This window comes from Emys orbicularis, chromosome 14 (assembly GCF_028017835.1).
Source record: "Emys orbicularis isolate rEmyOrb1 chromosome 14, rEmyOrb1.hap1, whole genome shotgun sequence".
In the NCBI taxonomy this organism is placed as follows: domain Eukaryota; kingdom Metazoa; phylum Chordata; order Testudines; family Emydidae; genus Emys; species Emys orbicularis.
In genome coordinates, this window is record NC_088696.1 from 6,363,807 (window position 1) to 6,388,440 (window position 24,634).

Sequence of the window (24,634 nt, forward strand, 5' to 3'; positions counted from 1 at the left end):
GGCTCAGCTTGTTAAAAATGAAAGTGTTTGTCTTCGTAGGTCACCAGAGTGAGAGTCCTGAGTGCGCTTTGCTGGCCCCAGGATGTCTGGCTCCTTGCAAATGGACCTTGTGCTTTATCTGACTGTCAGAGGCGGTGGTGGCCTGGTGCATTGAACCTCGTGTTGGGAGCCCGGAATCCTGAATTCTGATCCCAGCTCTGAGACCATTGCTGTGTGGCCTTGACCCAAGTAACTTCACCTTCCCATGCTTCAGTTTCCCTATCTGTAAAATGGGAATGGTACCACTTACCTCCCTGGGAGACCATGCAGGGGAACTCGAGTGTATGCAATGCTTTGAAAATGTCTGTAAGGAAACCTCAGTCACGTCAGACCCTTCTTTGCTGTGCAGTGCGGCTTTCATCATAGCCAGAATGGTGGTATAGTTACAAATTATCTATTAATCATGTACCTGATATGGTCCTGTTTTTGCAACTTTTCCCACTGCTTCTTTACACTTCAAAGTGCCTCTTAATATGTTTAACATCTTTAGTCTCCTTCCACTGCAATAGGTCCTTGGTGAGCATTTAGCACCGTAGAACATAGTGTTTTCCCTGTAGAAAGCATGCCATAGACTCTATTCCATTTGTAAATAAAGAATCTCTTACTACACATCTGAATCCTGACCTGTGCATTTCTCCAGACTTCTGCAGAGTCAGAACATTTGTCAGCTCATTCCTCCTTTCCTGAACCTTACCCTGGTTTGCAGGGATATGAAATCCTTGGCTTGCCATCAGTTTAGATTCAACAAACATCTCTGTTTACAAACCTACTGGTACTTTCCTGCTCAGCTTTCCTGAAAGGCTTGCCTGGCGGTGTGTCCTCGGTCTCTAGTGTCATGCAGAACTCTTTAGTTTCAGCAACATTTATTTGGAACTCTTGGCAGAATTCAGGCTTGAAGGTGCAAACAATGAATGTTTGTTCTATTTTCTACATGCTACACTAAGACAATGGGGAATAAAGCCAAACCCAAGCTCTTAGAGGGCATAATGAAACCGATGCTAGATGGTGTTTTGAAAACAATTAGCTGGATTGAAGAGTGAAAAGAGCAAAAAGCCTTTGGTTGCTCTTGTCTTGCGTAGACTGAGGCCTGGTCCACACTAACCCCCCACTTCGAACTAAGGTACGCAATTTCGAAGTCGAAGTACCTTAGTTCGAACTTACCGCGGGTCCAGACGCGGCAGGCAGGCTCCCCCGTCGATGCCGCATACTCCTCTCGCTGAGCTGGAGTACCGGCGTCGACGGCGAGCACTTCTGGGATCGATCCCAGAAGATCGATTGCTTACCGCCGGACCCGGAGGTAAGTATAGACCTACCCTACGATAAGCTCAGTCTTCACTCGGAATTTGTTCGGTCACATCGATAACTTATGAGGGAATCATAAAATGTGCCGAATTCTTCTGAGTGGCTGATTTGGGCTGGGGGCTGAAGAAGTGCGCCTTAAGTCAACAAGGGACTTGACCTTCCTATCTGGTTGGTTCAGATTAACGTTATGTGATGGTCAGAGGGGAATCAACTTCTCTGGTACTTACCCTGCTGTGTCTGTCCAGGTATAAATCCACGAGTGAAGTCGGGGCGTTTTATGAAAATCCTTCCCGACTACGAACACATGGAGTACAGAGATGTTTACACCTGCCGTACGTACCTCCCATTAGCAAACGCTTTCTGCACTGAGCACACACGAGGCACTGCATGGCGTGTGAAGTTACTGCGAGCAACTACCTCGGGGGCAGAATAAGGAGAGCTGTCACCCAGGCTTTCCCGTGACTTGGTTCTCATGCACTTTGTTCTGACCCTCTAAGGTGACACCTTAGGTAGTTGTAACGTAGGGATAATAGTACTCACCCCTCTGGAGAAGTGCTTGGAGTTAGAAGAGCATCCTATCCAGGGTTGGCACTGGTGGAAACTAACTAGGCACAGGTAGCAAATGCTTTCCAGGGCAGTGGGCTTGAGTGTACTGTGGAGGTAACACATTCCAGCTTGCCATTAGGGGAAGGAGGAGAGCTGCTTGCATTGCTCTTGGGACCAACTCCATCCAGCTCCAGAAATGACCCTAATAGGCTCTAGATCCACGGTTCTCAACCTATTTACCATTGTGGGCCGCATCCAATACTACCTATATGGCCCTGAGGATGTCACATGGGCCACAGCTGTGTGCTGACTGTCCTAGATAGACAAAACTAGGAATATGAGTGTTATCAGTTAGCCTTTTCTTGGGTGTGGGCAGAGACGTCCCCTTTCTTTGTCCCTCTGGCTGAGTCTAAGTGTTGTCAGTTCTGAAAGTTTCCCATAGATTTCTCTGAACTGTAGTCCCCTCTCTCTGATATCTAAGGGGGAGATCACTGGACTTCAGCAGCCCAGGAATCACTGCTGGAGGCATGTCATTTACAGAGGGGAATTCCTTCTTGCTCCCTCCCCCCAATAAAATAAAAAGCACTCTGGACTTCAGGATTTTTATTTAATCCTAACAAAGAGAAGTTTCATAAGAACGGCTATACTGGGTCATACAATGACACTATCTAGCCCAGTTTCCTGTCTTTGGACAGTGCCCAGTGCCAAATGCTTCAGAGGGAATGAATGAAACAGGGCAATTGAGTGATCCATCCTCTGTCATCCAGTCCCAGCTTCTGGCAATCAGAGGTTTAGGGACTCAGAGCGTGGGTTTGCATCCCAGACCAACTTGCCTAATAGCCATTGATCAACCTATCCTCCTTCTGTAGGGAGAGATCCTGAAATGTAACCTTGATAGAATGTGAACTCTGCCGGTGTGTGAATGAGCGCTGGGGGTCTCCGCTTATGTACACCCTGAAAATCTGAACCTGTTTAGGAATCAAAATTATGCTAGAAAGCCCCATGATCCCGCTGCTCATGGGACCTTTAAACTCGAGTTTCCTTGGTTGCATGTAGCTTAGTGAAAATACTGAAAAAACAACGAGGAGTCCTTGTGGCACCTTAGAGACTAACAAATTTATTTGGGCATAAGCTTTCGTGGGCTAAAACCCACTTCATCAGATGCACGGAGTGGAAAATACAGTAGGCATTGGGAATGGATGGGTCACTACAGAAACTAAATACTAATTTCCCCATGCTAATTTCCCCCTACTGTTACTCTCACTTTCTTGTCAACTGTTTGAAATGGGCCACCCTGATTACCACTATAAAAGTGATTTTTCCTCCTGTTGATAATAGCCCACTTCCACTTTAATTGAATTGTCTCGTTAGAACGGACCCCCCACTTGGTAAGGCAACTCCCATCTTTTCATGTACTGTGTGTATATATCTTCCTACTGTATCTTCCACTCCATGCATCTGATGAAGTGGGTTTTAGCCCACGAAAGCTTATGCCCAGATAAATTTGTTAGCCTCTAAGGTGCCACAAGGACTCCTCGTTGTTTTTGCTGATACAGACTAACACGGCTGTCGCTCTGAAACCTGAAAATACCGAGTGACCCTGTAGTAATCAGCTGTGGTTGGCTCACAGGCAGTACATTAGGGATCACCTTTACCTTGGCGCCTTCTAGTGCAGCCTGCAGTCCAAACATAACCCCAAGTTCTGTGCTGTAGTTAGGCTTGGAAAGGTTGGTGTTTTATCAGTAAATGATCTACCAGCCGCATGCAAACCAATGAAAAAATATTTCCAATGATGCTGATAGAAATTGACAGATAGGCAAAGTAAGACAAAAGGCTGCTTGAGAATTTCTTAGTTTGACTGAAGGGTATTTACTCTGTATATTTTGACATGTGATGTTGACATTTTGTGTGTTAACTTGCAGTGTAGCTCTTTTTGAATCTCAACATCTGTTGTCATTAAATAAAGATTGTCCGACCCTCCCCATAATTTCCTGTGACCGTGAAAATTTAACTTGATGAAAAATGCTTAAAACCCAAAATTTTGCACGGTTGTGAAAATTTAAACAGATACAAATAAAAAGAAGCTTAAAAATATTGATAACAGTCAAAACTGTAAAAAAAGACAAAAAAACAAAACGAACCCACCCCCGGGTATTTTGCTAAGCCTAGTTAGTCCATGGCCACCTTTGCTTTCAATGGAGAGAGTGTTCCGATACCATGGTGAGGGATGCAGTATAAGAACCTGAATAGATCTACAGAGATTGTAGGCTCCTGCTTACCATACTCAGACTTGCTCTGAATGATGTGATCTATGTCACTTTATCCAAATCAAGTGCCATCCTTGTGCTATCGGAAAACTACCAATTCAGCCTTTATTGTTGCAAAATTTGAGAGTCCCAGTACTATCCTCTGCTCTGTTAGCACACTTCCCAGTATGCCAAAATACCTTTCTGTGCCCTGTGCTGCGAACAGCTCTAAAGAGAGCAGGTCTCCATAGTATTTCAGAGCCTGTGATGTACATCTCCAATGGAGCAGCTACGCCCAACAAAGAGTCCTTTCTCCATGAGTGTACGTAACTCTCATCATGGTTAAGGGAAGAATAGCAAGGCCCGAGGGTCTAATGCTCTGGGTCTGGAACATGGTGGGACTTTGATCTAATGAATGAAATCAAGTGAGAGAAACCAGTTTTGCTTTGTCCTGGGGGGGTATGTCTAAAGCCACCTCTGCTATCAGTGGGGGGGTGATAGCATGGTTATTTTGCAGAGGAGGGTAATGCAGGATGGAGTTACTAACTCACTGGCGCTTGGGAGTGCGGTTTCATGGCATGTGCTAACATGTGGTGTGGATGCTATGGACTCACCTGCACTAAAGCCTTAAAGGCAGCCATTGGGTTTCAGCCTACGAGGGTTTGAAGCAGCCCTGGAGCTGATGACTTCAGCGTGAGCTAGGATGAGTGAAGTAGCCTGGCAAGCAGTGACTGTTTCATAACGGGAACCTGTGGTCATCATGTCTGAGTTGGACCCTCTGATGCACCCACCAGCCCAGGTCTCCACCTGGAATGAAGTGAAACGGGGACACCAAGCTGCCCAGTAGGAATCAGAATTGCTTTACTGATTTAGTGAATAACTGATATAGCGAGTGTGTTTTCAGCAGCTCTGAAGTTGCATTTCAGGCTGTTTCTCCAATGGTGAACTTCTTGGTTGTTCCCCCACCCTCCCAAATTACCGACGTCTGATGCCTGTTTCCTCTGTAGGTGAGCCTTAAAGAATTGCAGACACAGCTGTGACGGGTCATTGATTTAGCTTCCTTTCATTCATTCCCAACTCCCCTTGCTCTGGAGATTGCAGATTTCACAGAAAACTCTAGTACCTAGTATTTGTGTTTAAAGTCACCAGGTGGTAGAAGCCAGATGCTGGTGATGAGAGAATATTTAGTTAGCGTTCATGGCATCTGAAGTGGTCCCCATCCTCTTCTGAAGAATATCTCCAGGGCTATAACAGCATCGCTGTGCTGTTCTCTGGGGCATGTCCCAGCTGCGTAGATCTCGCTTGGTTGAATTGCATGGGATGGACTCAGTAGCGTTCTCTATATTTCTCTTATCTCATAATAGCTGGATAACACTGATATTGGAGCTTGCCAAAGCAAACTCCCTCCTAAGGGAGTTGGGGGACTGTGCCTCCTCCTGCCCCTTCCCTGACTGAATACAATCCCTTTTTCAAATGGCCTCCTATCTGATGGCTGCCTGACGTCCTGTGAATGGTGGGTCATGGTCAGTTTCCAGCAGATGCATCCTTGGGTTTGTCTACATGAGGGAATAGCTATCCTGCTTTAAACTCTCACTCCAGCTCACTTCACAATAGTGTCCCTGTGTGGACAAGCCCTCTGTTGCAGACATTGCCACAGTTGATGCTAATTGGCCATCCATTGTTGGCTACCTGAATGAGCTGCTGAGACTGGACACATCCATCACCCTACTGGAGGTAACCTCTCCTGACCAGGGGCAGTATGCATTGGAGCAAGGGTCCAGACAAGAGCAACAAGAATGATTAAAGGTCTTGAGAACATGACCTATGAAGGAAGGTTGAAAGAATTGGGTTTGTTTAGTTTGGAAAAGAGAAGACTGAGAGGGGACATGATAGCAGTTTTCAGGTATCTAAAAGGGTGTCATAAGGAGGAGGAAGAAAACTTGTTCACCTTAGCCTCTAAGGATAGAACAAGAAGCAATGGGCTTAAACTGCAGCAAGGGAGGTCTAGGTTGGACATTAGGAAAAAGTTCCTGACTGTCAGGGTGGTTAAACACTGGAATAAATTGCCTAGGGAGGTTGTGGAATCTCCATCTCTGGAGATATTTAAGAGTAGGTTAGACAAATGTCTATCAGGGATGGTCTAGACAGTATTTGGTCCTGCCATGCGGGCAGGGGACTGGACTCGATGACCTCTCGAGGTCCCTTCCAGTCCTAGAATCTATGAATCTATGAGCCAGAAAAGCTGACCCTGGCCCAGGACAACCAGAAGGAAATCCTTACACAGAGCCCCTTGATGGGGAGAGGGGCCTATATCCCAAAGGGACCCCTTCTTAGGGAGCATCTCTATCTCCCCCACCTCTTCGGAGGCACAAAGAGAGGAGGGGAGCCCATTGGAAAGGAGAGAGGTATGGTTCTTCCATCAGAATTGGGAGAGAGCTGGCAGGCTCATCCCTAATCTCCCTCATTTGTCGGAGTCAGAGCTGTAACTAACCAGGTCTTGAATGCAGGGAATGCACCTGCTGAGCTGACAGGTTCAGGCATTGCAGCGCTGCTCAAAATCTGAAGTGAAGCCATCACGGTAGGAAGCCCAAAGGTTAACATTTTCCTGGAGACTTCCTTTTAAAAAATACAAAGCCCCCCCCCCCGATGCAGACCATCCGCTCTCCACCTGAGACACTTTGCCTGCCTCCAAAGGGGGTTGTTGGAAAGTTCCAGGGAGAGGGTGTGGAGACTGCAGTTAACTTTCAATGCTGCTCAGGTTGCAGGTTCTCTCTGGGAACAGTCTATTCCCATTCAGCTGATTAGGGAGTTTTCTGGCTCTGAACAGCTGTTAAAAAGCTCTTCACGTTATTGGCGAGAGAAGGGCATCTAAGCCTCTGACTGCTCGGTTAGATTCGCCTGCCGTTGGAAGGCTGAACAGATTTTAATCCAAGTTCAAGGGTGATTGTGTCAGACTCACTGATCTGAATGTTGCTATGACTCAGCCACTTTCCCTAAGCAAACATGGCCTTCCTTGAACTAATCTGTAGCTGGCTGATTACCCAGAAACTGAGTTTATGAACCCTGTTCAGTACAAGTCTCTCCTCTTTCGGACAGGCACTTTCTTGTATTTAAAAGTCTGGCATTAAGACAAGACTGTTCTTTGTAGCATTAACCCAGAAGATGGTTCTAATGGAAGAGCTTTTCTTCCTCCAGTTCAGTGCTGCCTGCGTTCAGCAGCTGTCAAGTTTTCAATTCTAATCTTAAAAGCCACTGGCATTTATCAGCTGGGTACACAAACAGGGTGGAGGAGGCAGGTATCAGTGAGTGGGGTTTCTTGTGTATTAAATGGTATGTGCATAGTAACTACCCTTAGACTATTTTAAATCGGATCCACTTTGTATCCTTCATGCAGTTTGCTATTTGCGCTTGACTCCATGGGCTGAGTGACATTGGGCCAATCATTCCTACTTCTCGTTTCTCCTCTGTCACTTTCCAGTTCTTCCCTAGCCATGGGGCTGTTTGGGATTTAAACAGCCCTCGGCAGTGTCCTTGATCACAGATACGGCTATTTGCTTTGGCATTTAAATAATGAAAATATTCTTGTTTAGTTCTATACAATTACTTTTTAACATGTCCACTTTGGGCTTAAACTCTTCCAGTAACAGGATTCACTCCAGCTCAGTCTGGCCTAGGTAAATTAAAAACTGCCAGTCTGAATTTGTCTAGCTTCAACTTCCAGCCATTGGATCGTGTTAGACCTTCCTCTGCTAGGCTGAAGAGCCCATTATAAAATATTTGTTTCCCATGTAGATACTTACAGATCAAGTCACCCCTTAACCTTCTCTTTGTTAAGCTACACAGGTTGAGCTCCTTGAGTTTTCAGGCAGGTTTTCTAATCCCTTAATCATTCTCATGGCTCTTCTCTGAACCCTCTCCAGTTTATCAACATCCGTCAATTGTGAACACCAGAACTTGATGCAGGATTCCAGCTGTGGCCATACCAGTGCCAAATACAGAGGTAAATTAACCTCTCTACTCCTACGATGGCACCGCTGCCTGCGATGGAGAGGGCTGGACGAGGTGACCCAGGAGGTCCCTTCTAGTCCTCTGTCCTTTGTTCACGTCAGGCCATTAAATATACTCTCATATTATGGGTCAGCTGTTGCTTATCTTTAGAATCTGAGATGAACAGATCTGTATTCTCCACGGAAGGCAGGCATATGATGTAGTGGATACCTTCAGTTCCTTATGACTCCTGTCTGCAGCAGGCTGTATGTATCAGTGTTCAAAGAATCACTTGTGTTTGCAGTTTGTGGAAAACTTTCCTACTTCTGCCCCCTTTTTCGGTAGGCTTTAAATCTTAACTAGCTCTGAGATGAGGATCCAAAGTACAAGATATGCTCCAGTACACGATGCTTGGGAGCAGCTTTGAGGAAATGTTGAAATGCAGTAACCCATTGAGATTTCTCCAAGGTCCTCTGTATGTGTTGAATCTGTAATGACACCCAGTCTTCTGGGTGCCGTGCTCAGGAACTATGGGGCATATTTGCTGCCATCTTAATGGCTGAATCCGACAAGGATCAGGTGCTTAAGTGGAGGCAGGGGAGTGCGTCTGTCTGGTAGGACAAGAAGGGGATGGTCTCTTAAAGCAAACGCTGTTTGCTTTCCCTGCTTTCCCCTAATTATAAGTTTCAGATCCCCCCCCGCATTCACGCCTCTATGAAATCGGCGGTTTCTGGTGTCGAGAACATCTTACTTGTGGTCCGGGAGGTGGATAGCCTGCACTTGTAGGCTCCAAGCAGAGCATGTGATGCCTATCGACAGATCTCAATGAGAGGATTTTCTGATGGAAAGTTATTTGCTAGTTGGGTCCTTGGATCTCTGCCTTCGTAAATCCTTGAAAAGCTAGCTCTTGCCACTGCTCCCGGCCGGGCGTGAACCTATGCAGGAGAATAGTGTGCGTTTGCAGTCGGCTTCATGTAACAGCTTTTTGAAAGTCTTCAGAATTGGCCCCTCTCACTGGGTTTGGGAGAACTGGGATTCTCTCTCCCAACCCCAGTAAGGACCCTGTTTGAGGGGGTGTCGGTCAACAATCTGTGTAGTTTTATGGCAGCCTCCTCATCTCCCCTCAAATCCCTCTTGCTGCGTTCATTGTGAAATGTCTTGCTTTGTCTCCTATTCCCTAGTGCTGCACCGATACCGACACATCTTGGGACTGTGGCAGCCAGACATTGGGCCGTACGGGGGACTGCTGAACGTGGTGGTGAGTACAGAGATGTCCCAGAGGTTTGTTGTATCAGCTTCTGGCAACAATTTCATACAAGCTCCTTTAAAACTTTTATGTTTCTGCCTTTTGGCATAAGTTGGCATTCACTGCGTTGCATTAGGAAGAGTTTGGTAAAGAACGCTGCATATGCAGGTCACTTGGCTGCCTCATAGCCTCGTTGCCACAGTATTTGATACGTTTACCTGCATAGTGACTAGTCCCTGAAGAGCAGTACGTCAGACATGATACTGACAGCGGGGCTGATCCAAAGCCACTGAATTCAATGGGAATGTTTCCACTGACTTCAATGAGCTTTGGGTTAGGACCACAGTGAGACCAAGTCTAGAGAAGCAGAAGAGCTGCTGAATGTCCTTTGCCTCTCTGGATTTAGGGTTATTGGGATTACTCTGAGAGGCTGAGGAGAGAGGCTTGCCTGATGCCCTCTGATATCCTCCGGCACCTCTGCACCAAAGAGCATGGGTTGGCCGGTTTAACATACTAAACCCATTGAGTTTGTTAAGCTTTGAGCCCAAGCCTCTCTTGCAGAAATGTGTGTTCCAGAGCCTGATATCAAGGGCATCTGGCTGCAGCAGTGACTGTACCAAAGCTCCATGGGGAGTGTACAGGGGGAGGGCAGTTACGGAGTGATCCACCCCATCTCTCACGCATGGCTTCTGGCAGTCAGATGTTTAGGGTCGCCCCAAGCATGGGGTTGCATCCCTGACCATCTTGGCTAATAGCCCTCAATGGACCGATCCTCCATGAACTTACCTAGTTCTTTTTTTTGAACCCAGTTATGTTTTTTGCCATCACAACATTCCCTGGCAAGGAGTTCCACCAGTTTAGTTGTTCACTACGGCTAGCTTGTGAAGAGAGACTGCAGTGCCGATCTCTCCTTATGTCTTCGGGAGAAATCTCCATTACAGAATACTTGCTCTTCAAAGCCGCTTTCCCTTTGTGGGGTGAGGATTCGATGAGGTTTGCAGGAAGAGAGGGAGGAATAAAGGCTGGCTCTCTCACGTGTCTTAGCAAGTGAAGGGGATCATTCCTTTCCTTACTGGCAGTGAGTAATAGCGCACAACAATTCATCATCCAAAAGCCAGACATAATTATGGAGACTAGAAGTCCTCCCTGTAAGAAAATCACTGGCAGCATGAGCTCGTCACAAACCAATTAGCGCTTGACTAGCCTCAGCATAATCTCGCTCTCCAGAGCCCAATGCGTATCTGGCACCAAGCTGCTTGCAGGAATAGACGTGAATGCTTATCCCATGAAACAAAGCCCTATAAAGGGTGGTTCTTCTCCCTCACAGAGGCTGCACTGTGTCTATTTGAGCTGGGATCTGGGCACCGGAAAGCAGCTATCTAGCACTGGAAATGCATCTGATTGTTGAGAACAGCTCCTCAGTGCCTTGGGGGAGAGCCACCTTACTCCCTAACTGGAGAGGTTCTGGGGCTGAGGCAACAGCTGCTGCCCAATGAATGAAGACGGGGGAGCATTGACTCCATTTGCTTCTCCCACCTCTTCACAGGTAGATGGCTTGTTTATCATTGGCTGGATGTACTTGCCCCCTCATGACCCTCACGTGGATGACCCAATGAGGTTCAAGCCCCTTTTCCGGATTCACTTAATGGAGAGGAAAAGTGCGACTGTCGAGTGTATGTACGGCCACAAGGGGCCCCACAATGGCCATATCCAGGTGAGCTCCAGCCTGTGCCTCTCTCCCCTCCCCACACACAGGTGAGTCTGGCTGCTTAACCTGGGCACCGCACGCTGAGGAAGAGTTTGTATTCCACGGGCCTGTAAACAAAAGTACCCAGTGGTAGAGAATGTGACATCACTACAGTGATGGGTCACACGCAAGGCTTTTCTCTGTCCAGCTCTCAATCGGCTTTTCTTTAGTGACCGCAAGGGATCGTTTAGGCCAGTGGTTCTCAACCAGGGGTACGCGTACCCCAGGGGATACTTCAACTCATCTAGTCTTATAAAAAGCTACATAAAAAACACTAGCAAAGTCAGCACAAACTAAAATTTCAGACCGACAATGACTTTTTTTATACTGCTCTATATACTATACACTGAAATGTAACTACAATATTTACATTCCAATTGATTTCTAATTCTATGGTAAAAATGAGAAAGTCAGCAATAGTGTGCTGTGAGACTTTTTTGCATTTTTATGACTGATTTTGTAAGCAAGGAGTTTTTAAGTGAGGTGAAACTTGGGGGTACGCAAGACAAATCAGACGCCTGAAAGGGGAACAGTAGTCTGGAAAAGTTGAGAGCCACTGGTTTAGGCCATCTCCTGGTCAGTTCTGATCTCTAGGCTGATCGCACATTGAGGCCTTGCTTTCAGCTGGTGCCCCTGCATTGGTGAGGATGGATCAGCCAGCGTCGGGGAGTCAAGGGAAGGGGTGTATAAAAATGGTCCCATGCACTGACGTGTCCAAGTATGCACTGTGACCAGTCATCTCCTGTAGGGGCCTTGGGGAGGGTACTTGGGATAAGCCATGGGGTAGGTGGGATGTATAAGGAACAAACTCTAGGGAGATCCTGCTTCTTGAAACAAGAGGCTCAATTGCAGAAGGCAGCTTGACATTGGGATTCTCCCTTGGAATGACGCCCACTCGCTCCCTTTCCTCAGAGCATGGAACTGCTGCATTAAGAGGCTGAAGCACTTGGCCTCCGTTATCTTTAGCGGTCACCTATAGAGTCCCGCTGCCTTGTCATTGCAGCCAGGAGGGGCTGGCAAACTGCGTAAATCTTGCCGTCCCGCGTGTCGTGTTAGGATTCTGTCTGAGGCAGCCTTTACGTTGTTACATCAGCCTGCTGCTAACTTGAGCTCACCGACTCTCCCCAATAACTGCAGATTGTAAAGAAGGACGAATTCTCCACGAAGTGCAACCAGACAGATCACCATCGAATGTCAGGAGGAAGGCAGGAGGTAACAGCGTCCCTTCCAGCCTGGCTGGAAAGAGTCTGTCACTTGCATGTCCAGCTAAATGCACGTGAGGCACAGCAGGGTGTGGCGTTACTGTCAGGTCCCAAATCTGTGTGGTCTGTGTGGTCATGATGGGAGCTGGGATATGACCCCTAAGGCGCCCACTTGTGTATAATTTTACAGGTATTGGGAAAAACAAAGCTGGCTGATCAGTGGCAATTTCTGTCCTTGAGGTTTTTCTAATGGATAGAAATAACTTGTGGTTTGAATTTGCCCGTGGTAAAACTTGTAGTGGACCAAATTTATCCTCCTCCTGCTGATGCAGGGAGACTGTCAGGTACGGGCTGCACTTGGCCCTTGGGCTGCCCCTTGAAACTCCTCACACGCAGATTTGTGTTGTGCATCGCACAATCCAAAGGAACCTCTTTGGCCACTGGGTAAGGCCTGGCGTCAGACTCCAGTTCACTGGGCCGGCTCAGTGCTCGGACTATACAACCACCTTGTTGGGAGACCTCTGTAATACTGGAGCACTGTTGGTTGCTTTGCCGCACCATATGTGCTGCAATAGCCAAACACAACGGAGTGCGTGAAGGACCATTTCTGTCTGTGTGCCAAGGTTACGAGACAATCAACAACCCTCAGCTCCCCACTCCTTAGCACGTGGCAAGATTTGGGTCACTGTGTCCTCGTTCTTCCTATGCCATGTCTGATCCCTCAGGTTGCGTTTTGACAGCCCAGTCTGGAATAAAGCAAGCAGCCTTCACGTTCTTCACAGCTCTCACAGGGTGCTGAGACTCGTGTGAAGTTGGGCCTGTCACAAACAGGCACAATATTAAATATCAGCCATGCTTGCGTGCCTCGTTTTCTTGTAATTATGGCAAGAGGGGCTCCTTTTACTGCCTGTCTGCTGAGACGAGGGATTAAAACCTTAGTTAGCAGTGCAGGAGTAATAGAATTAAATACAGCAGCTCTGCCTGTCAAGAGGAAAAAGCAGATGTATCATGAGAGAGCTTCTCTGTTCACTGCTGCACCGTGTAGGGATGCTCATTGCTGAGAAGTTCAGTTAGGGAGTCCATCTAGTTAAAATCTGACTCTCTGAGTTTTCGTACTTCAAACTGTTCCATCTGTGAAGCTAAAAAAATCAACCCTTTACCCCAGGGGTTTCCCGGTAGAGGGCTGATCTATTGCTGAGGTAAGTTTTTGGTCAGTTCCGTAGCAGATGAATAATGTGTGCACAGTCCTTTGGAAACAGTGTGTTGGGTAAGTGTGAGAGAAAGCGTGGTAACGGGAGGTTCTGTATTTAGAAGGTAAAGAATGCAGGTTCAGAAGATCACTTGAGAGGCAGATATCTTTAGTGGGGATGCTGTTGTCATGAAATTGTAACTCACCTTAGAGTAGTAGCTTTTCAGAGATTGCTCAGAGCTGCTGTTGAGACACTTTGGGGAAGTTTCTCAGAGCACATGAAGGATTTAGGAGCACAAATACTACAAGTCAATGGAATTTATTTTCCTCTATCTTTTAGTGTTTTTGACTCTTCCTCCTTTCTGATGATCAATACGCCATGTAGCATGATCCAGGAGATGGGGTGCAGGACCGAGACAACAAGGACTTGGGTCCCATTCCCAGTCTGACAAGTCACTTCCACTCTGTGCCCCAGTTTCTTTGTCATTAACATGGGGGTAGTGGTCCTGCTCCCCTTTCATGAAGGGCCGTGAGGGCAGGGGATGGGAAGGACTGTATAGAGTAATAGGTATTTTTGTTTCTGTAACTAGCTGGGCACATGGGCTTTTTCCTCGCTCACTGTCTACGTGAATTCTGTTGCATGGCCAAGAGTGAAGCTGTGCAGCTAAGGCACCATCATAATTATAAAGTGTCTGTGAGTGGCTCGTTGGTTTTACGTGTATCTCCTCTGTGTGCACTGCAGGAATTCCGGACGTGGCTGAGGGAAGAATGGGGCCGGACTCTGGAGGATATCTTCCATGAGCACATGCAAGAGCTCATCTTGATGAAGTTCATCTACACCAGCCAATACGAGTAAGGGGACCAGCTCTTTCCTAAACGCTGGGGTTAGGGGCATTTGAACTTGGCCCAGTACACTGCTGTTTTGTTGGTTCAGTCTTCCTGGTTAGCTGATAACCTTGCTGCAACACATGTGAATGGATCTTTTTCCTTCCACAGATTCCTGTTTTAGGGGCCTCTGCTGTGTTTGTAGAGAGGGTGGTATTTTCTGCACAGAAAATGAACATATGTAATAGTCCTCATCAGGTCCATTACCAGGATTATGATAGTGCCCCAGGACCTTAATTTGGATTGGGCCCTGTTTCACTGAGCAGTGTACAAACACGTGATAAGACAGTCCCTTCCTGTAAGCGTAGTGAAAGGTAAGATGCAGCAGGGGGACACAGTGATAGGCCATACGGTTACTCGGAATAGCTGTGTGCCCAGTAGATGGCTTTGGGTCATGTGATTTTGTGTAACCTTCAAATTGTACAAGCCTTCCCACCACAGCAAGGTAGTCCCCAGCGCAGGATTCTGTGAACGGCTTTGAAAGACACTCATTAAAACACCAAGCAAAGAGATGTCCCTTGTGATCGGGGACCTGAATGTGAAAGTTGGAGCTGTAAGCTCTCATAAAGTAGTAGTGAGAAACAATGGTCTGGGTTTACAAAAGGAGAGAGGAAGGGGTTTAGTTGAATTCTGCTGCTGTAATCAGCTGGTCCTTACAAACACCATCTTCACCCAACACACTAGATGCTTATGCACATGGATGTCACCTGACGGTATGGCCAGCAACCAAATTGAGTAGGTAACGATGCAGCAATGAAGGGGATTGAGTGTCTGTGTCAGGGAACTCTTGGTGCTGACTACCAGAGGACACTGGGTGCATAAGGCTTCCAGAGATCCCCTGGGTCTGGGATCTATGTACTAGTTCGCCACAGTGTTGTGTAAGGTCTCTACTGAAAGCCTGTGTCACACTGGTCATCATTGTCATTGTGAAATGTATGTACAGTTAATATGTAAGGGGTGTGTGTGTACACATACGCTGGAAATCAGCTTTATAAGGTTTGTGAGTTGGGGCCAGCCCCAGAAGTGGTAAACAAGTTTCTTTCAGGCAGAAGTTTATCTGTCAGTCTGTCTACATGTACATTGAGTATTGTATACTTCATTGTGAAGTATTTACAGGGGATATTTACGCTCTGAGCAAAATGCTAATCAAGTGATTGCAAAGTCTCCAGGGGAAATTACAAACAGGAAAACACAAACAGGTTTATCCTGTTTGTAAGTGAAAACAATGGATTTTTCGGACTATAACTGCAGCTAAAGAGACTCAATCTGCATCTTTCACCTAGAAGGTAAGTTGTTTCATTAAAAAAGGATCACAGCCAGGAGAATTTGGGTAAGAGAGATTTCATCCAGGACTGTGAACCACTTGTTACCCCTCTGCCTCAGCAAGTGAGAGCTTTCTGCCACTAAGCTGTATCGGCTCCCTGACACACCAGCCTGTCTGCCTTGCCAGCAAACTCTTGAAGATGCTGCTTGCCTTGCAGGTAACAATCTGAGTTCCCCCAGAGATATGTGTCTGCAGTGTCCAGACCCTCTCGCTGGACACATGGAAATTATTAGATTTGTTGCTTCCAAAGAGAGAGAGCACACATCAGGCTGTTAGGTTCGCCTGAAGATTCACACTTCGCTTTAATACACAGCACTGAGATGGTTTTGTAATCAAACAAGAATAAGTTTATTAACAAAGGACAGAGATTTAAGTGATACTAAGCAAGAGCAAAAGAGAGGTATGGTTACAGACAAAACAAAATAAAGCACGCTTTCTAGTGACTAAAGCTTAATCCTAGCAAGTTTCAGTCTTGGCCGAAGCAGTTTTCTTACTCACATCAAGTTACCTGCATCTCCAGCCCTCCAGGACAGGGGAACCAGTGTTCACAGAATAAAATGGTGCTGTTCACCAAGTGATAGAGAACTCAAATGTCTAATTGCTCCCTTTATATTACCCAAAGTCCATTGTCTGTGCCTCAAGAGCCAGGAAGTTGTCCTGGGGTGCAGACTTTGTCCCCTGGTGTTCTTATTAAACTGCCGCTTGTTGGCTTTGTTTACTGTATATGTAAAGAAACTTTCATTGTCCTTTGCCTCCAGTCAGACAGGAGAATCCACATTCCTTTGTCTAGATAGGCTCCATGTATGCACTGCCTCCCAAAGGCATTTTAAAAACCTATTTCCAGCTCTCTCACATTACTCTTCATGCACTACCCATACATGCATCACACAAAGCTTTCTGTGACCAGCGTGTCACCAGTGTATGTGTGGTATCTTACATGACACCTTTTAGACACGTTACGACCAGGGCCGGCTCCAGGCACCAGCCTACCAAGCATGTGCTTGGGGAGGCACCTGGAGGGGGGCGGCGCTCAGGCCCGAGAGCGGGCCGCGACTGGGCTCGCCACCCTCCCCGTGGCGCTCCGGCCGCCGGGGAGAGCAGAGCCGCAGCGGGCTCGCCGCCCTCCCCCGGCGCTCCGGCCGGCCTGGGAGAGCGGGGCCGCCCTCCCCCCGGTGCTCCTGCTGCCGGGGAGAGCGGGCCCGCGGCCGGGCTCTCCACCCTCCTCCCGGTGCTCCGGCCGGCCGGGGAGAGCTGGGCCGCGGCCAGGCTTGGTGCCCTCCCCTGCCGCACTCCCCGCCGGGGGGCGGGGGACAGCGGGAAGCTTTTTTGCCTGGGGCGGCAAAAAAGCCAGAGCCGGCCCTGGTTACGACTTCAATGTGTTGAGGGTAATGAGTGTGTCAGGCCTGATATGAGTTGCACTACAATGGGCCCTCTGCCAGTGGCTCTTAGGGTCACAGTTAGACAGCAGGGCATCTTGTGAGTTAAGTTTAGGCTCTAGTATGCAAGTTATGATTGTATTTTATACGTAACCCTTTGTTTCCAGTACATTTGAATCTCTGTTCTTTGTTAAACTTGCTTTCGCTACCAACAAATCTAAGTGCTATGTGCGAAGCAGAGCTGAGTTCTGCAGTGTATCTGGTAAGCTGAGGTGTCCTGTTCCTTTTGGGAACAGAGGATCTGAGAATTCTGTAAGTGTCCAGTGCATCAAGGGTGGGGCACTGCACGGAGATGCCTGGGAGACTCAGGGTTGGTGGATGTCTCTCGTTGACCTGTGAAGAGAGGGTAGTGCCTATGGAGGCCTGGAGGGCAGTGCTTGTGTTGTCTGAGGCTGATGGTGTTGGAACTGACCCACAGCAGGCACAGACAAGGGCAGGTGGTAGCAAGGTGCCTCAGCCCTGGGAAGCGTCACGGTTTAATGGATAAAGACTTTCCCGAGTGTAGACCGTGTGGGTCAGGCAGTCTGTTGTTAGCCTCAAACATAAAATGAAAACTTGAAAGATCAGACGTTTGGCAGGTCCACTACGTTTGGATCTGTCCAAAATCAACGAAAACTACGGGACTTCTGTCTAGAACAGGTTTGTGGCATTGGCACAGGAGAAAGAAAACACCCCAAACGCGCTTTGGAATAAAATGAAAACTCATGCACAAAGTTGCCAAAGCACATATTCTGAAAAATCAGCATTGGATCGTAGCATGGCTGACTGAGGAGATGATTGAGCTGGCAGAATAACAACGTAGAGTGAAAAAGAATGGCTTAGAGCAGGGGTCGGCAACCTTTCAGAAGTGATGTGCCAAGTCTTCATCTATTCTCTCTGATTTAAGGTTTTTCGTGCCAATAATACATTTTAACATTTTTAGAAGGTCTCTTTCTATAAGTCTATAATATATAACTAAATTATTGTTGTGTGTGAAGTAAATAAGGTTTTTAAAATGTTTAAGAAGTTTAAATTAAAATTAAATTAAAATGCAGAGCCCCCTGGACCAGTGGCCAGGACCCGAGCAGTGTGAGTGCCACTGAAAATCAGCTCGCATGCCACCTTTGGCACGCATGCTATGGGTTGCCTACCCCTGGCTTAGAGACTGAAAAATGAAGGTGCAAGTACAAAGAACTGAGCAGACGCCTCCAAAAGCAGATTAGATGAGACGAGCAAATACAGAAGAGCAAAATGCACAGAGGTTGAGAGTCACAAAGAGGAATACAAAAGAGATGTTTACAGTGGTTAGACTTACCAAAAAATTTTCCCTGTCATCAGACCCAATAAGAGATCATGATGGTGGAACCCTCACTGAAGGTGATGTTATCAAATGCCAGAGGAGAGATTATTGTGCCAATCTGTATCCCTCCTCAGAGCCACTCGTAATACAGGACAACAGAAAGGCGTATAGAGGTGGAGCCATCGATCCTGGAAGAACAAATCGTGCATGCTAATGTGAAAGTGAAGCCAGGGAAAGCACCAGTGGTAGATAGCATACCAGCAGAACTGTTGAAGTGGTTGGTGACTGCGGGGGGGTTTTTTTTTGTTTTTTTTTTTTTGTTTGTTTTTTGTTTTTAGAAAGGTAAGACACTTCGAGTTTGTTGATAAATTTAAGAAAATTATATGAACCAGACTTGTACAGATCACAGGGAGCTTGTAAACAGAGATACTGGATCCTTTCCATGGAAAGCCTGACAGAGTGCTCGGTATTGATCTCGTGATAAATTTGCAATGCTGTGTGGATGACTAGAAATTGGCCGGACAACTGGACAAAGGGAATCAATCTTTCTGCCCTTACCAAAGAAAGATTACATAACAGCGTAATAAGAATAGTATCATCTTGTTATCATACACAAGCCAAGTTTTGCTCTAGATAATCCAGGATTGCACAAAGCAAAGAATAAAAGCAGAACTTCCATCACAACAGGATGGTTTCAGAGAGGGATGAGGCACGCATGATCAAATCGTGAACATCTGTCGCATCATTGAAAAGTGCAGGAAGTATAATCTCCCACTGAGGTGATGACACAGTGCTCTTTGCTACAACCACTGAGGGAATGCAAGGAATGTTGGAGTCTGTTTTTAATATAGACTATCCCTGAATGAGGTGAAAATGAAATGCATGCACATTGACATGATTGACAAAAATGGAATGCACGTGGACAGCACGATTAAGTCAAGTTGTAGAGGCACTCGATGAATTCATCTATATACATGTCTGGGATCATACATATCCAATCAAGAAGCCTGTTCCAAAGAAATCAGAAGACAACGAGGAACAGCTCATCAGCAATGGCCTCCCTTACAAAAGTTTGGAAAAACCATGATGTCTCAATATACGAAGGTTTAACTGGTGAAAAGCTTAATTTTCTCAATAGCAACCTAGGGATGTGAATCGTGGGAAACGAACGTTGCTGACAAAAAGAAAATGGAAGCTTTTGAGATATGGTGCTGGCGAAGACTCTTGCATATCTTCTGGATGGAGAAAACAAATGTTTGTTCTAGAAATACTATTGGCGAGAAGCCGCCCCTCCTCTTGGAAATCAACAGGCGCAAACTTGTGTACTTGGGTTACGTCAGGCATGGAGATTAAAATAACCCTGAAAAAATGATCATGGAAGGAATGATGATGGGTCGTCGTCATAGGGGACAACCAGTGAGGAGATAAAGAGGATGTGCAACAGCTGCTGAGTGTTCAAAGCTAGCAATGGTTTGAGAAGGCTTCCAAAAGGTCTGCTCTGATGTCACCAATGTTCAGACATGAATAAATGTATCTTACTGAATTTTAAAATGGTGTGAATATCAACCATCCCTACAGGCCATCTGCTGATTATATTTTTTAGCAGGAAATATGCCTTATACCGCACTATACAAATTACACAGTCCCAGCTTCTGGGAACGTAACAACTAGCAGTAAATGTCATTTTCAGAGCTATCAGAAGTTAATTGCTTTAACAGATCTTTAAATAGGCTCCACTCACCTTGGGTTCTCCAGTGCCGCCAGAAATAGGGGTGGGTTGACATGCTGTAGCTTAGGTACAAGTGCAGCCTTTGCCGATTTGACAGATCTCTTAGCCAAACGGACTCTTTGGAGGTGGTAAAGGGGGGTTGGGAGAGGTGGGGTAGGGGGAGGTGTGCTATACAAAATTTGGAGTGCTTTTTAAAATGCCAGAAAGTGAAGATCTTGCCCCTTTTGTTAAAGAATCTCTTTAGAAGATCCAAGGCAGGCAAGGGGAGTGGAGGGTAGCCTAAGTTCTTGGCGAAGAATCAATATCGCGTTGTTCTCTTGTAAACTGCCTGACCAGCTTCTGTTCCACAGCAACTGCTTGACGTACCGACGCATCTACCTCCCTCCTAGCAGCCCTGCCGACCTCTTAAAGCCAGGTCTCTTCAAGGGAACTTACGGGAGCCACGGCTTGGAGATTGTCATGCTGAGTTTTCATGGGAAGAAAGCCAAAGGCACTAAAATAACGGTGAGTGGTTTTTTCTCTCTCCCGAGCTCCCCGACGGATTCCAACTGCCGTGGAATCAGGGTAGTAAACTGCAGCCCTTCTCGCTCTCCCTTGCATCGGGGATCTGTGTGAGAGGTGATCGCCGGGGGTAGGGAAAGGAGGATGCAGTGGTTAGGGCACAAGCCTAGGATCTGGGAGACCTGGTTCCATTACCTGCTCGGCCAGACGGCCTGTGTGACCTTGGGCAAGTCGCTAAGGCCCAGATTCTCAAAGGTATTTGGGCTCCTAGCTTCCATTGATTTTGCTGGGGTTTAGGGGCCTGGGTATTACACTGACTTGTTCCTCAGTTTCCTATCTGTAAAATGGGGATAATAGCACTGGGATGCTGTGAGAATAAGGTGCTCAGACACTATGGTGATTGGGGTCAAATAAGTAACTTAGAGAAGGGTATAATAACTTTGTCACAGCAGAGCCAACTTACCTGGGGGATTGGTGGGAACAAATTCATTGTTCTGTAGGAGCACGTACAATTTCCTGGGGTGAGGACACTCGTTAGCCTGGCTGTTCTCAGCCTTTGGGGAAATGCCATCTAGGCAAATAGTCCAATGCCAGGATTTTCCAGAATGCTGAGCTACTATCTGTCTTGTCTTCTGCCTGCACAGCAGCGAAATCCTACTGTGCAGAGCTTCTGCTGGCCTGTGAAATGCTTTTCAATCCAGACTACCTTCCCCCCCACCCCCAGTCCATTCTGTGGGAACATCTGGTTATGAGCAGATTACCTGTATCTGAGATTCTCATTTCCTTCCCCTCCCCCCTCCCCCCCCCCGCCCTCCCAAACACTAGCAGCCATGCACTGAGACCAGGTTGATAAACTCTCCTTCCTTCCCCCTGCAGGGAGTGGTCGTGATTGAAAGCCATTCTGAAATTGAGTGTCCCCGTCAACTTTGCAGGGCTACCCTGCCACGTCACCAGCCACTCAGTTTGTCCCATCTGTTCTGAACAAGTCTCCACATACAGGTTGGGCCTTGGTGCCGTATCCCAGGTGCAAGGGGGTGATGCAGGCAGCTCCAGGGGCTTGTGCTGCTGGGATTTGGGTGGGACCTTTTAATTGACAAGCAGGGGGTGCTGTTGTGGAACTGGGCATTGCCAGGGTGGAGGAAACTTGTTAGCTAGCTGCAGCGGTACAGGTGTCTGAGCTTTTGGCATGAGCTCTGTTCCGCAGTGTCCTGAAGCATGGTTTCTGTTCCTTGCTGCAGGGAGATCCCAATATCCCAGCTGGCCAGCAGACGGTGGAGATCGACCTGGCGCACCCCATCCAGCTCCCTGACATCGAGAACCTGCGCAACTTCAATGAGCTCTCCCGCATCGTCCTGGAGGTGCAGGAGCAGGTGCGCCGGGAGCAGCAGCAGGAGGAGGAGGAGGAAGGGCAGGACGAAGAGGAGGGCCGCTCCCGACAGGGTGACTCGCAGCAAGCCGAGCAGCCTGCGCAGAAGGACGATGCTGGGGCTGAGGGGACTGAGGCGGCGGGGACAGCAGCAGCCCCGGAGTCGGCGCCAACCTCGCAGCCTTTCGTGCTGCCCGTGGGAGTCATATCAAGGAACGAGGATTATCCCCGGACCTGCCGGATGTGGTAAATGAATGTGGTTAATCAGCCTTTCCTACGCGCCCTGCCCCACGCAAGCAGCTGAGACCTGCTCGGGAAAGAGGCCCCGTTATTAGCTCTGCTCCCTCATCGCCCCTCCCCTGCCCAGACGGGACATCCAACCTGAACCCAAGGGGAAAATATAGGGGTGAAAACCCCCCAGAGCCTTTCTGCACTGACACCCAAAGCATGTGTTGTGATCTTCACCCCCCTGCCCCAGCGCTCAGTCTGAGCTTACCATCTCTTATCAGTACTCTGTCCTCTACGGCTCCTTCGAGTGCAATCTCCTTGGCTCCTTTTATCTCCTGGCAGATAGTGAGCGGTGGGGGGGGCTTGTGTCCCTATCTCACCTCCCCTGCAGATCCTGCCCCAATCATGCCTTGGGGCATAATCCCTCCTGTATTTTCCCTTTATTGCTCTGTTTCTCCATGAGCCACTTGCCCCTTTTCTCCCTGTTTCTCAGGATCCTCCCTAGCTGGGTCCTACCTGTGCATCACACTTGTCTCCCGAGACCATGGGAATGTGCTGCCCTTTCCCGCTGACCCAGCTTCAGGGCTTGTGCGCTTTGGGCCCAATCCTGCAAGGTGCTCAGCACCCTCAATGAATGGGAGCTGTGGGGATGCAGAGCATCTTGCAGCATGATTGAGCCCTTTCTTTTCAGATCGTGGGGGTGCTGTCTTCAGTGAGGCACCTTGCTAAATAAAGGGGTGGGGGGAAGAGTCTGGATCTAAACAGAAACGACCCTCAGCCAAACATCTGTGCTAACTATCGCAGCGGGTCATTCCAGGAATCCACAAAGGCCCAACTCCAAACTAGAAGCAACACACTGTTCAGATGTGCCCTTCCCACTGCGTGCTAAGGGCTTTGCCCTGAACTTTACCCACCTTTCCTCCACAGCCAGGATGTGGCCTGGTTACACAGGTCTCATGCCCCAGGCCGATCAGCCTTTGTATAGTCTGGTTTGATCCTTGAAACGGAAGTCAAATCCTCGTGTGCAGGGATGTTAGGTTAGCTCCCATGTACCGATCCTTAGCGTAATCAGATACTGTAGCTGCACTTAAAGGAGCAGGTGAGTGTTTGTAGCATTGTTCTCATGCTTGTGAAGATGGAGGCAATGGCACTTCATGCTGCAGGGCGCGAGCTGATTGATTGCTTCAAAGTCAGCAGGTAAAACTCCCCCCTTTGTGCAGCATGGCATATCTACTCAGGTGCATTCTGGGGTCGTTTGATTTTCCTCTGAACCATCAGGTCCTAGCCACTGGTGGCTGGTCTAGATGGACCTCAGGTTTGCTCTGATACAGTAAATTCATCTTAAGCTGCCACAATGGTGCAGTCAGAGGCTTTTTCATGTTGTTTTTTTCCCTGCTTCTTTCCCTCTCTGTAGTTTTTATGGCACGGGGCTCATTGCCGGACATGGCTTCACCAGCCCTGAACGAACGCCGGGCATCTTCATTCTCTTCGATGATGATCGTTTCGGGTTCATCTGGCTGGAGCTGAAATCCTTCAGCCTCTACAGCCGGATCAAGATCTCTTTCCAGAACGCCGAGGCGCCGTCCCGAGAGGCCTTCGATGAAATGCTCAAAAACATTCAGTCAATGACTACTTGACAGGCGGCCCCTGGTGGACAGAGGAGGGATTGCAAAGAAGGCTTCTGCTCTCTCCTGCCAAGGACAGAACCCCGGCCTCTGGTACCTCCGAACAAAAGCATGCACTTTTCAGTAAGGCCTTTTTGCCAAAATCTACACATCCCTGTTAGAATATAAACAGAATTCCCACACTACTCCCTGGCAGTACTTTCTATATAGTCTGCGACACAGCTCTGCATAGTGGGAGGGAACCTACACAGGAGGGAAATGAGCATGCTCGCATTTTTAAAAGAATGTATCAGAGCAAAATTCCTTAGAGGCCAACGTTGAGGAACACGTAAATAATCGACATAGCAGATATAATATATACATGCTCTCTGCTCTAGCCATAGGCGCATCCCTACAGAAGGCAAACCCTTCAGTGAAGTGTCATGTTCAATCTTTCCTGCAACCGGCCCAATCTAATAATTTGAAGACTCGATCACCCCCCAAAAACCCAACACCCCCCACCTGCAAATTTGCTGCCAATTTATTGCGTGGCTCAAAAGTGACTAATCATGTGTGTTTTGCCCCCCTCCAGGGCCCTTCCTCATAATGCAGCCTTGATGGAAAAACAGACCCGAGGTAGCTCTGCCCTTGGTTTGGGAAGCAAAGTGGGATTCAACAGTAAGAGGGGATTTCCACTGCAAACAGCTCCACAGGTACCCTCGTGCTGTCTCCCAAAGCTCGCTGCTCCCATGACCTTCTTGGACTCTAGTCCGAATCT

The 24,634-nt window shown here is 47.7% G+C and overlaps 1 protein-coding gene across 2 annotated transcripts in view; it reads left to right on the forward strand.

Moving 5' to 3' along the window:
* Positions 1-24,179, forward strand: part of FBXO31 (F-box protein 31) — a 34,678-nt gene extending 10,499 nt beyond the window's left edge. The window contains exons 3-10 of one of the 2 annotated variants that reach the window (XM_065416698.1): positions 1,587-1,673; positions 9,302-9,378; positions 10,913-11,080; positions 12,251-12,325; positions 14,247-14,356; positions 20,508-20,661; positions 21,897-22,270; positions 23,667-24,179. In XM_065416698.1, coding sequence (XP_065272770.1) covers positions 1,587-1,673; positions 9,302-9,378; positions 10,913-11,080; positions 12,251-12,325; positions 14,247-14,356; positions 20,508-20,661; positions 21,897-22,270; positions 23,667-23,889 — 1,268 coding nt within the window. In that variant the 3' untranslated portion in view covers positions 23,890-24,179. The remainder of the gene's footprint in view (positions 1-1,586; positions 1,674-9,301; positions 9,379-10,912; positions 11,081-12,250; positions 12,326-14,246; positions 14,357-20,507; positions 20,662-21,896; positions 22,271-23,666) is intronic. The other variant, XM_065416699.1, reaches the window with a different exon arrangement.
* The last annotated feature ends 455 nt before the right edge of the window (positions 24,180-24,634 follow it).